General features: G+C 36.5%; 1 protein-coding gene across 3 annotated transcripts; it reads left to right on the forward strand.

Moving 5' to 3' along the window:
* Nucleotides 1-2531: 2531 nt before the first annotated feature.
* LOC113675855 (homeobox protein Hox-B3) lies at nt 2532-12355 on the forward strand. Of its 3 annotated transcripts, XM_089182879.1 has the most exons (4): nt 2544-2655; nt 4553-4682; nt 10033-10381; nt 11603-12355. In XM_089182879.1, exons 3-4 carry the CDS (start codon nt 10090-10092, stop codon nt 12094-12096), a joined length of 786 nt encoding a protein of 261 aa, XP_089039005.1. In that variant the 5' UTR covers nt 2544-2655; nt 4553-4682; nt 10033-10089; the 3' UTR covers nt 12097-12355. The 3 variants fall into 3 exon arrangements, with proteins under 3 accessions (XP_089039004.1, XP_089039005.1, XP_027048254.2); XM_089182878.1 differs by lacking the exon at nt 4553-4682 and having other exon boundaries at nt 2532-2655; XM_027192453.2 differs by lacking the exon at nt 2544-2655 and having other exon boundaries at nt 4173-4682.
* Nucleotides 12356-12826: the final 471 nt, after the last annotated feature.

Below are 12826 nucleotides of genomic sequence, written 5' to 3' on the forward strand. Positions count from 1 at the left end.
TTGACACATGGGGCAATTTAGTGTTATCAACTGAGTTGAAAACGTAAATTGACCGCCGTAAAGAGTTCAAAGGCTGACGTTTCGAGCGATTCGCTTTGACGAAGGGCGAACGCTCGAAACGTCAGCCTGTAAACTCTTTACGGTGGCCAATTTACGTTTTCAACTCAGTTGATAACACTAAATTACCCTGTTATACTCTTCCACCGACGCAGCACCACAGTTTCTTTAGAAACTTACCCTCTATATTTATTTGGCACATAGCAAAGGTACATCAATCATAGTAATTAACTTATCGACCAGAAGTTTATTGAAAATTTTACTCAGTAAATGCAAAGCCCCACCATATTCACCTTTTCCCTGAGATCTTACGACCTATAGACTTGTTGAAATGTTTATTAAAGCTTACAGACATTTCAGATTCAGATTTAAAGTCACATTTATATTGCATTTGTCCCAGAATAAAACTCTAATATTCCCGTCTTGTTCCCCTTCTCCTGCATGTCAGACAACGCCCTTTCCTCTACTTTCGATCACTGAGGATATCTCACCGTAAAAAAACAGCTTTGCAAATTAATCTTCGTGCATTTAGTAGAATTTTAAATATTGCAAGCTAATAAAATTATATATAAACTTCATCACGCACGTCAATGGATCGCCACTTTTTTTGATGAAGGATATATGAAAGCCTAGACTGAGGCTTTACGTCCAAAAATGAACGCGTGGCTTAGTCTTTGTGAATTGTTAAACAAGCCAATACTCATACAAATTGAATATTCCTCTATCTTATCAGGAAAATGTATTTCATTAAAAACAAAAGTGCAAAAATGTGATCAAAAAGAGATCCTTTTGGACCCAACCTTCTTTCAAACGGAAATTTCTCTGTAACTTATTTTTCAAAGGCTGTAAACGTCTTTCTTGCGTAGTAGAAATACTGTCCTTTTCACACTGGGCGGACAGCTATCAATATATCCGCAGCAATTTTCCTCCGACCCTGAGTCTTCAAAACTATCCCTTGGAAATAATTGAACACGTTCTTCAAACTGTGGGCGTTTCCCTCGAGCGGTGTCTTTTTCTTCTTCTTTGTAATTCAAACATACAAGTACAGAAATGAATATTCCAGAAAAACCTCGAAAATTATGTTGAACACTATCGCGAACTGAATTTCTATTTGCACAGTTTATGTCTTCCTTCAGTAGATTGAATTTAAAGAACCGAAAATTTTTTTTATGTTTTTTAAGTAGTTTCAGATTGTGCTGAAGAACGCTGATAAATCCAAAAGGCGGCGTTCCCGTCGCGCAAGAACGCGTGGGTGACTCAAGATACGCGTGAATTGAACTCACGTGTTCGACAACGTGACGCGACATCTCACTTGTTTGCACTAAAAATTCAGTAAATGCCTGTTGATTTAACAGGATAGTGATAATCGATTTGACATGAAGGAGTTTTTGCGTTTTTCTAATCCAAATAAACGTCGCATTTTGTCACCGATGAAAACAACAGGCTAATTCTTTACAAAACATCAGCATGATTAGCCGAAAAATGAAGTAATTTCTTGAGAAACACGTTTCTCTCCTACGTGTTACTCAGTTTTGTTATATAACAGTTGTTATATAACGTGAAAACACGTGTTAGTGTACACGTGAGTTAACGACCCACGCTTCACGGATCTCGGAAACGAAACGATTTCACGCGAAATACCGTTTCGTTAGAATAAAAATACTGTCACGTTCTTCTATTTCTAAGAATGGCTTTAATCAATGGTCCAAAAAATAAAGCAACTGAAACAAGCGTTTCACGAAAAAGTTTTTTAACCTTCTATCATATACTGAATTGGCTTTTGATGTGACGTACAACATTCCCTTTGTTTCCGTTTTTTATTTCTGTACCTCGAGATACAGTTCATAAATTTGAAACATTTCTGAATGATATTAAATATCATTTACATCGTTTTGGAAGATTGCAAACTTGATCACAGTGTGTAATGCATTGAACAGTAGTATTTCTCTAATGATGCGAAAAATCTCCACACCAACACCAATATTGCACTTCGGTAAGTAAATGTCGAAAGCTATTAAATCATTGACAATAAAACACTTCAAAGCAATTTTTGTTGTGTAACAAGCCAACAGTGTTTCTTTGGTAAACGTGAAAAATTCCTCTTTGATTGCCGGATAAAGTAGGCGAGGAAAAATCCCAAGAGAAGCGGTGTTAAGGATGTCATCAGAGTCTTCTTAAAATATAACACAAAAGTGAACGCAAAGAAATAACGCGCTATTTAGACAAAATTGCTCCTTAATTAGGCTGAACTCGGAGGCGTTTCTGAGTTGGCAAAGGCTGGAAGCAAATTCTTTTTGTAGTATTGCTTAATAGATCGTTTTACGTGCAAGGTACGCGTAGCAAAGAGCTGCAATGGAACAGATTTCAAGCTAATAAACAAATCCTTTATTTTCATGGGCGGCTCTGTATGTCCACGCACTTGGGTTTTTTTCGCCCTCGACAATTTATTAAATTTGCGTTGAACGATAAGCTTTAAAAGCTGGACCATATCTTTGGCGTGATTTTGTGTAAACTATTTGGAAACGCGAAACTGCATTCGCCATTCTTTCTAACGCGCTGCTAGGAAGACATATAATGAATTTTGAAGGTTTATTAGAGGTAAGTAATACAGACGCATTTCTCGCCCAGCAAAGACATACTTTGGAAAGTCATAATATTTCATCTCTTTTTCGTGCGAAACCATCACTATCTGGGTCTTCAAATCTTTCAATCTTCACAGTACATGGGTGGAAATAGAGACACCAGAATTCCGACAGGTTGAAAAAAAGAAAATGGCCTATGTACCATACTGTTTTCTCGTATGTTCTCACGAATGATATCGAGGAATGTTCTTGATATTCAAAAATCCAAAAAATGAGTAGAAAATAAAACGGACCAAGTCGAGAAATCGTTTTTTCTTTCTCAAAACAAGTTTTCCTATCTTAAGTAAAATATATTTTAGCTTTCTTCGCTTCTGAAGCTTTGTTTGCTGTTTTGCGCTCTCAATGTTAAAATCCTAGTACATGCAAGTTACAAAATATAAGGAAAAAAGCAGATGTTTAAAGTAATTAGGTAAAATTTTTACTGAAAGGAAAACTTGTGACCCTTTTAATTCCTTATAAAAAAAATCCTTTTTTTTTTTACCAATGAAGATTCCAAAAATTGTCTTGGCGTAATTTGGGGCCAATAACAACATTCGCCAAGAAGTTGTACTGTCATTACAAGAAACGATTTTCCTCTCTATGTCAATTTCAGGATAAATTTTAAATAGACACATTTTTAAAAGAAGAGAAAACTAGGAGCTGAAAAAAAAAATCATTTCACAATTTTAGTGGTACAGAGATGTTACAAGGTCACACCAAACTGACTACAAAAATAGCTAAATTTGCGTTTTCAACTTAGACAAAATTACAGTTCCTTCAAATTTTGTAACAATTATTTGCACAGTGTGATATCAGTGTTCCCCCCATGAATGGCATTCACAGAGAAAAAGGGGAACGTCCTTAATTTTCCTTGAGAAATATTCTAAAAGATCACTTTTACTGACTTTCTAAGTCATAAAAATGTAACTCTCTCCAAGGGTTTACATCAATCCAAATACACTTAACAGTAAATTAGTCAACAGACGACAATGGTTTCCGGATGGTGCAACATCAGGATGGACACTCCTCTCAGAATCTTGGAAATGTACTGAAAATCATAAATCTTCCGCAATAAAATTATTGGTTGGATTTGAGTTCAAAAACCTCAGGAAAGAGCTTTTGACTCTAAAAAAAAAAAAACATCAAAATGCTCAACCCTCGGCACTAGAGTCATTAATGTGATTTTTTCTACTTAGATCGAGTTTAATCTTGAATTTTTTTTTGTTTGTTTTCAAAGCCAAGGAAGGCATTTTTCAACGCAATTTTGCCTCAATAACCAATACTTCAGTTTCAACTACAAAATCTCGTATTCACATTAGAAAATCTTTCAGAAAACTTATTTTTTACCAACCTTTTTCCACTGAGTCTTGCTTGCAATTTTTCCATAATAACAAACATCATTTCAGGTTCAGCTACAAAATCTCGTATTCACATTAAAAGATGTTCCAGAAAAGCTTATTTTTTAACAACCTTTTCCACTGAGTCTTGCTTGCTAAGTCTGGCTGAGCAAATAAAGTGTAGCCTTTTGCCGGATTTAATAACCAAAAAACCGTGCAGAGCTCTTTTCCTTTTAATCTTTTTCAGTTGACTAGAAACAAAGCTTAAATGAACAGTTCGTAAGTCGATAAGAATTGGAAACACAAAGAAAACGGTGCTAATTTTATGATTCACAGCGAGAGATAAGATGTACATTTGAAAAGAATCCAGCCCAGAAGTAAAACACACCTTGAGAATTCCCATCATAAATCTAAGACATAATACATACAACTGAAATGTTTTGAGTTATATTTGAATGTTTTGGGAGATTTTCTACCGTCAGGTGTTCTCTCCATGTGAGCATAACGTGCCGGCACTGATTCTTATAAATATGATAGGACTTGAGACGAGTCTAATACGATAGTCATCGTGCACAACTCAAAGAACCTTTTCGCCAACACAGAAAGTTTGGGAAAAGAGTTTCCGATCTCAAATGAAGGCATTCAACACTTTTGGTTAGGAATTCAGGTATGCATTTCATTTGTACTTGTTTCTTTGATAAAATGTATTCAATCTGAGCATTTTATATCGGTAGTCATTTTTGTGTTATAGAGTTTGCTTGGGTAACTATGCAGGCATGCTCGAGCAGAATGAACACCAATCTTATATGTAACAACTTTTGAAGGTTGAAAAACGAAAGAGGATTTTAGTTCAAAGGTCAAAAGGAGAGTCACGTTTTTTTCCATTGATTTTCATAGTAACAGACCTGGAAAGCATCCTCTAAGCTCAACATGTAGGTGTAAGCCTGTATCTTGTATCTCTTTCAATTGGTGACGTATAATTTGCGACTCATTGATAAGAATTTGCTAGGACATTACAATCTCATTTTGGGCTGTTTTCGCTGCCGATATTCATAATTAATCCAAAAATGCTTGCCACTAAAAGTCTCCTTCTCTAAAAAAAAAAAAAAAAACGATAAAAACACCTGCAGTGAGAATGTAGAAATTGAAGGTTTGACATCGTATTGGGAAATTAAATGGACATGTAAGATTCGCGAGATGTTAACAACCCTCCGACCAGCTTTTACCATTTGAAATATCAGATTAGTTCCACATTGGTGGGAAATTAAAAATGAAAATTAAAGCAGAAATTTAGAAACGGCCATGATTTCCTTGGAAGACAAAAATATGATCGCTGCCAGAAATTCAAAGGACTCGTGCAGGTAGTTTTCATTGGGGCATTAACGAAAAAGTAAACAAAACTATTTGGATTTTCCAAGAGGCTTTGCAACATTTCAAATTTTTCAGGATCAAAATAAAACGAAATGGAAATTATTCTATCAACCATAAGCCGAGGAACTATTCAATACATAGAAGAGAATGCTATCGTTGAGATGGTTTATATTTTAGGGAGATTTTCGTTTTCATGCATCATACTTCCGTGAGCTAGCTGTTGCCCTATTTTTTACACTACAGAAACATGTAGTACAGAATCACTTTCCTGTCCTTTTTAAGCAATGTTAGTAAGTATATCTTCGATAGCTAGTTATTAAAAGCTTTTAGTTTGGATTTCAGTTGTGTCGATAGCTCTTTTGGTAGAAAAACAGTCGCTGAATATCCTTGAAATGAGAAATCAACTTAAAAGGTAGCATTACATTTAATATTCTTGCTCCTTGTACTAGGGGAAAATAAAAAAGGTGGGAATTAGATGTCTATTTGGTAGACCTATATAGTTTACAAGGAAAGCGATGATTTAACGAAAACACTTTTGACTTGTCTTCAGCCGGCACGAAACTGTACTGAACCAAAGAGTTTTTCCTGTAGTCCAACGTTAAAAAGAAATACACATTTCAGTCTCTCAGGAGCTCTTTAGTCGCTATTAACAATGAGTACATGAGCCTGTTTGGAAAATGGAGACAAACAGAGGAGAGCGAGCCTTGGAACAGTTAAATTTCCAAATTTTTTAGACTATTTTGAAAGAAGAACGCGTTTTAAATCTTTGTGTACTTCTATTGAAATGCAATTTTAAGCGACAGAGGAAGACCTTGCTCGCTCTCATTGAGAAGGAAAAGCTCTAGCGAAATTAAATCTCTGAAATAATCCCTGCCGACTCACATACCTAGGACCATCATTTTGTTTTTTCTTTGGCTTCAGTATAGTGTTTAACCCAAAGAAATGCACAAGGCGAAATGTACCCAAGATACTACAAAAGACCTAGCTTCGACAACAGTTTTTCTGAAAAAAAAATTTTCCTCTTTGCGATATAAACTCGTCATTCATGTCACTCAGCTCGGTTTGGTGTGTAAATTAAAACTCACAGTCTCACGGTTAACATAGGAAAAAAGGCGGTTCGTTTCACCGTACAATAGATGGATTCTGAAAACCAACACAACTATTGACTGTTGGGGCTGAAAAAAACTGTAATTTCATCGCGAATAAAACAACTGGACACAAATATGGTGAAAGCATATTTACTCATTGAATTTAGATAAGAAAAATGTCGCCTTTTGTTTGTTTAACTTCATAACAGTGTTTCGAATCCGTTTTATTTTAGTCTGGGTGAAAACTGACGCTTTATATCACCTACTCAGGTTGAAATGTTTTGAAAATGTTTTTCAACAACATCCATGTATTCCTGTTGTCATTCAACGAGTTTCGATAGCACCGCCAAGCAACTGAACTGATATCACATCTGAAGATTTATATTAACAAATGCAATTTAAACTTGCCTGAAAATCCATTCTTTTTAAATTGTCCTGTGGTTAAATAAAGCTTTTAATGTCCCGTAAATTCAAACATGAGGATCGCATGAGCTTAATTAATTCAATGGGAACCTTATTCACTGTGTACCCGCGTAATTCGATTAGGTATATAGCGGCGTTTACTGAAAAAAACAACCGCAGTTGAATAGAAGAACTGCGTGAATAGACTCAGTTTTCATCAGATAACGTGCAAAAATGACAGTCATCAAAAAACTATAGTTACTTCTTCTTTGAAGCCAAGCGTGGGTCGCTCAGCTGAGAACAAAAAAGTCTCCGGAGTGCCTTTGTTTGGTTTTTTGTCATAGCGGGTAGCCCATTGCTTTTTCTTTTCCACAGTTAATAATTCGGAGCCCTATAATTTCGTCGACTCGATCAATCAGTTCGTTAAACTACATAATTCCTTCAGCAGTCCGAATTTGAATTAAAAGATACTACATTTCACACCTTGGGAGCGCTTAAATCCTCTAAGGATACACTGCCACCGCTGAGAAGCACACAGAGAGAAAAAACAGCTTTCAATTAAATGTTTATGTTTATTGTGGCCTTCGAACGTCTTTTCTTTTTTTTTTTCAGGCGGGTTTTGAATTATTTTAGATTTATCTTAATTTTTCTGTTGAACGCAAAGGACACCTGAAGTGTGGTGGTTTGTACTGAGGCAAGCTCTTTATGGTTGAGTGATCCGTATATCCACACCCCCTCAATTCTCTTCCTCTGCGAATCCAGATGTTCGTTTTCCCAGGGAAGAGAGAGAGCACCGTGCGGTTTGCCGTGGAAAGTATTGTTTGAAAGCTAAATGAAATTTTACGTCAGTTTTCCGTTCTGCCGAACCTTTTGAAATTGTGCTAACTGTAAGTGCGAAGATTGACAAGATTTGGTAAACAGATTGCTTTAGAACACCACTCGCCTTAGATATTACGCACGAAGTTTATCGGCAAGATTAGAATATGGCGGCTTGAATCTTATACGCTAACTAATTTTTCGACAGTACTAGGGAACCCTCGTTAGCTTATTAGTATTACGTATTATCCAGAATGTTCATGGTTCTGTTCATTGAAAGATCTGACTACCGTCAGAGTATGCTTGGCATACAGTGTTTGTACAACCCATCCGTAGAAAATTACGTATGGTGAAAAATAAAGGAAAGCATTTTGCCTGACCTATCCACAAAACTATGACAACATTACAGGACAATTCTTAGAGAGTTAGGAAGCTTGCGCGGTTCTGAAATACCGCGATGTGTTACCAAATGATTGGAGCAGGGAAGATCCTTATGTCGCTTTCAGAAGGGGGCTTATTTAACTAAATCAATTTCACCGACTATTTTCCTATAAATTTTTTCTCTTAATCTCTTAAAAAAGGATTATAATGTGCCTAAAAGAAAAACTGGGGATAAACTCAAATTACAAAAGCATATTCAGCGATCAAAAAGCGCAGTGGTGTAATATTTTGATTCAGCATGCTGTCTTATTTACACAAAAACAGCTTGATCACATTTTTGTTCTGTTTATAATGATAATATAATAAGGTTAAACTCTTTATTCAGCTGAAAGAAAACAACCTCAGAATGAGCACATAGCTTCTTTAACATAAATTGTTAATTATGTCTTCCTGTTGTCAAACCTAATATTACAGCAGTCGTTTGAACATTACCCCCGGATGTCTAAGCCGTCAATTGCGACCCGAAGCGTGTTTCTCTGTTTGACATTGCGCACCCATATAACAGGAAAAAAGTGAAAGCAGTGTTAAGAGACCACTAGAAGCCGTCTATTAAATTCCTAATACAAACAGGGTAATATTACAAAACGCCACAAGACTGCGTACAGAATGCGAGTCGTTAAAAAAATGCGCTAATCTGCGCGTTCTTCTAAAACTGCTTTAAGGATCACTTAGCGAGTTTATTAATATGCAATTTGTTTCTTCGAAGATGTTGAAGGGGTAAAGATAGCGTTAACTTAACCACTTTGTATTATTTACGCCTAGAGATTAAAAACAAAGAGAATGTTTACGCCCATTGATTTAATCGCTGTGACAGCTGCTGACCGAACCACAAGTCGGAGTTATTGAATCACTCTTTGCTAAAATGCGCTCTTAACAAATTGCACGAATATAGTAAGCCCCGGCTGGCAAAGCTTCTCACGTCTTCCCATTTTATACCTAAAACGTTTGCTCTGACGCATTTTATTGCTGACATAATAACTATTTGTAAGTGATCCAGAGCACTGTTGAATTTGTGAACTTAAACAAAGTTTAAATGTGTGGCGATGATTCTGTTGTCACGCAAATGGATGATATGTACTAAAAATTCTGTCCTTCCAACGGAATTGGTCTCAGCTCAGTGCAGCAATAGTAGACTTTTAATCAATTTCTCGAGAAAAATATAATGCTGAGATGGATTCAACAACCGTTTCATGCATTTCAGTGGCGTAGAAATATGTTTCTTTTTGATCCAAAACACCAAGAAATATCTGAAAAAATTACCGAGTTCGAAAACAAACTAGCTAATCTAAAGTAACCTACTAATCAAAAGAGTTAAAAAAGGATTAATGGGGACATTTCATGAGCAAATTTTCTTCACCCTCTCATTCATTTTCAGTAGGTTGTTTATGTCCCTAATCGATAAAAAAACGTTTGATTTACTGCGCTGCGGAAGGTGGTAAATAAATACTTTTTTAATTTTTTTGATTTACTCCGTGGTCACGACATATTTATTTTCTTTGAACAAGCTTTAAAAAGAAAATGAATTCTTATGGATCAAATCAGAGCGATAGTGTGAAAATGAAAATCAACTAACAAACCCTTGCATTTCTTCTGTGTATTTAAATGTTAATTTTCCACTGTAGAAAAAACTGTTTGCAAAATGACTTCCGGGCACTTTGCGTACGCTGCCCCATTTCAAAATTGGCAAATAAACGTTATTATGTCTTTGTTTATCCTAAAAATCTGAGACGATTGCCCGCAGATAGAAAAGCCATAGAAATCTAATATTGGTAAAACCCCATTTCCTTCCTCGGGGGTCGTTCACAGGGCTAATTAATTATTTTAATCCGGCCTTTGATAATGTTCATCAAAGCAATTTAAGGTAAAATTCACGTGATCATATGTGGACATCTCTTAAAGACAGAACCACTCTCCCATTTCGACTCATTTACCGCAAGACTGGCGCCGGTCGACAACATGCAGGGAGGAAAGACGTCCGCTTTCACAGTAGAATCACTCATTTCCAAGGAAAGCTTCGCCGAAACGAGAAGTGATGACACTCATGGATGTATGACACTGCCGAGGTGCTCCTCAGGAGATGATATCGCTCGAAGTTCGCCTAGTTTTAGCGGCGCCATAAACATACCTCGGCCATTAGCCTTGGAAGGTGCTGGCACAGGCCACACGAGCGCCTTTTCGCAAACCTCTCAGCTCTCTCTATCAACTGGAAGATCTTTTAACATTCAACGTAACTCGGAACATCACCCAGGTAAAGTTGCTGAATTGAAAACGTGTTATAAGTTAGAAAGTGCAAATTTAATCTGGTTTCCTTTAAGGAGCCGCTACTTTATAGTGTTTAAGCGTTCCAACCCACTCTTTGATGTGATCGTCAATAAGTTAAAGAGAAAATGAATTTAGCTAACGCGCATATCACTAAAAATTGGTTTGAATTGTTTTTTGGTCAAACATGATATAAATGAAAATTTCTAACAAAAATTTGTCAGCGGTTGATCGAATATCACGAAATTTATTTCTTCTTTCCTGTCTCATTTTCTTTTCGCCAGTAAATTGGTTTTGGATTACAAGATTATTTTCTTGAATATGGTTGCGCAATCCGCTAAGCGGCGTGCGTTCAGTTCTAGTGAATTTGCGAAATATGTTATCATGTATGATTCATTTGATGGTGGCTCAACAGTAGCGAAAGTTTGACAGAGATTTTCACGAGGACCGAGGAATTAACAGGAACTTGTTTGCTTTGTCTTCCGGACTCTTAACACAACAAAAATGAATCACAAAGACGCACAGCAAATGGAAGATGAAAATAGAAAACAAGTAAGAGGTGACATGCAGAGAAAACTGCTCACTTCAATCAGTGATGTGATTTCAGTACCAATTGTTTTTTATCAGTTTTCATCACAAAAGATTTTCGTCGACTTTTGCTATCTGCTCTCTATTTACTAGTTCCTAATTTTCCCAATCTTTTACTTGACCGATGCTATCTTTTGGAGTAGAAAGCATGCAGAAGAAAGATCGATTTTTGTCAAGATTTGTTTATCTTGCACTTTACTTCTTGTTTAATTCAACATTGTGTGAAATACTTCAGGTTTGGTTATGAGAGAACTTCAATTTTTTTTACCAAATTTTTGTTTAAATATTGTTTCAAAACAACAAAGGATTCCTCAATGAACAATGGGCTAACAATGATGTAAGTCGCTTCCATAGAGATCATTGGTCACAACTTCTTTCGAAGCTGCCATTTAGTACAAAGGGGTGCTGTGGTGATTGCTTTTATCAATACAACAGAGTTAAATTTCAAGACAGTTTGTTCTATATCCATGTTTTTAATTTTGGTTTCATTTTTTTTCTCAGCAAGAGAAAACAAAACAAGGAGGGTTGAATATAGGCCCTAAAATCCTCCCTAATTTCCAGATTCCTCTGTTGTGAATATGGCCCAGATCTAACATATTCAGTGGTCTTTATGTTTTCATAGACGCACAACGCCATGATGACGCGACAAGGACTCGTCGCTACAGGACGGCTTTCACTCGGGAGCAGCTTAGCAGACTTGAAAAGGAATTCCTCCGAGAAAACTACGTGTCTCGCACGCGGAGGAGTGAGCTTGCATCTTCCCTCAACTTATCAGAAACAACCATCAAAATATGGTTCCAGAATCGGCGAATGAAATCAAAAAGGCGACGCATGGCATTGGGGCTGAAACCTGTTCAAGCCTTTTGTCCGACCAGACACTTACCTTCTGATGGACATCTCAGTTCGGGCCATCTGTATAATGGTCTTCATTATGTACCTTGGTCGCCATATTCTCCCGTCAGTGGTCCCTTGTGGCCCCACGGAGTTCACTTCTTGCACTGTGATCCACATTACCACCCGTTTTCAGTCCCCTCTCCAAGCACCAGCACCGGATCAAGCTACAGACCATCGACGACGCAGGCTAACTGTTCATATGTCTGGAAAACTAACGAATAGACGTCTAAGAAAATAACTTATGCTGTAAATATCGTGATCAGTAATCAGAAATGGATCAAACGTTTTATTAAATGAAAGTCGAACTCTTTCCTATCAGCTCGGGGAGCTACTAGGTCATACTTAATCGAATCACTGTATTTATGATGGAGAGGTAAATTATCTAAGCATTACATGTTTTGATGTCATTTTTAAATCAGCAGAGCATCGTGTAAAAACAAATGATTTTCTAAGATTAAAAAGATCACTTCCTCCCACAGAATGCAACTTAGTAGACAATACGAATCAGCGTTCATCTTTTGGAATTACTTTCAAGCGCTCCCTATTCTTTTACTAAAAAGTTTTTTTCTGATCGATTTAGTTATTTGTTTTTCCTAAAACAAGTTTTTATAGACAAAGTCTCGAGAATGCTTGGAATAAATCCCAAGTCCCTTTCATGGAAATTGGTATCATAACACAAAAGTTTATAACCTTCGATTCAGAGCAAACTTATTTGTTTTTATTCTCTTGTCTTTTTATTTTATTTTAACCTCGATGAATCACCTCAAGACAAGTCTAGTTTTATTTAGGAAAGCAATTATCATCAGTGAATGACCATAAAGGAAGGACGTTTGATTTGGAGACTTGCAAAACCAACATGAGTGCCTGCAACGACGTTAACAAACGCCATTTTGGCAGGAAAATGTCGTTGATGTGGCCAGTTTCCAACGACTTGTCTAAAATTTATTGTTAT

Source organism: Pocillopora damicornis, chromosome 9 (assembly GCF_964200805.1).
Source record: "Pocillopora damicornis chromosome 9, jaPocDami1.2, whole genome shotgun sequence".
NCBI lineage: Eukaryota > Metazoa > Cnidaria > Anthozoa > Scleractinia > Pocilloporidae > Pocillopora > Pocillopora damicornis.

What these genes read in the sequence shown, in the direction of transcription:
- LOC113675855 (XM_089182878.1), top strand. Translation starts at nt 2,632, where the DNA reads ATGAATTTTGAAGGTTTATTAGAG. An exon ending in ATTTTGAAGGTTTATTAGAG is followed by an intron (nt 2,656 to 10,032) that starts GTAAGTAATACA and finishes CATCTCTTAAAG; the next exon opens with ACAGAACCACTCTCCCATTT. An exon ending in TAACTCGGAACATCACCCAG is followed by an intron (nt 10,382 to 11,602) that starts GTAAAGTTGCTG and finishes ATGTTTTCATAG; the next exon opens with ACGCACAACGCCATGATGAC.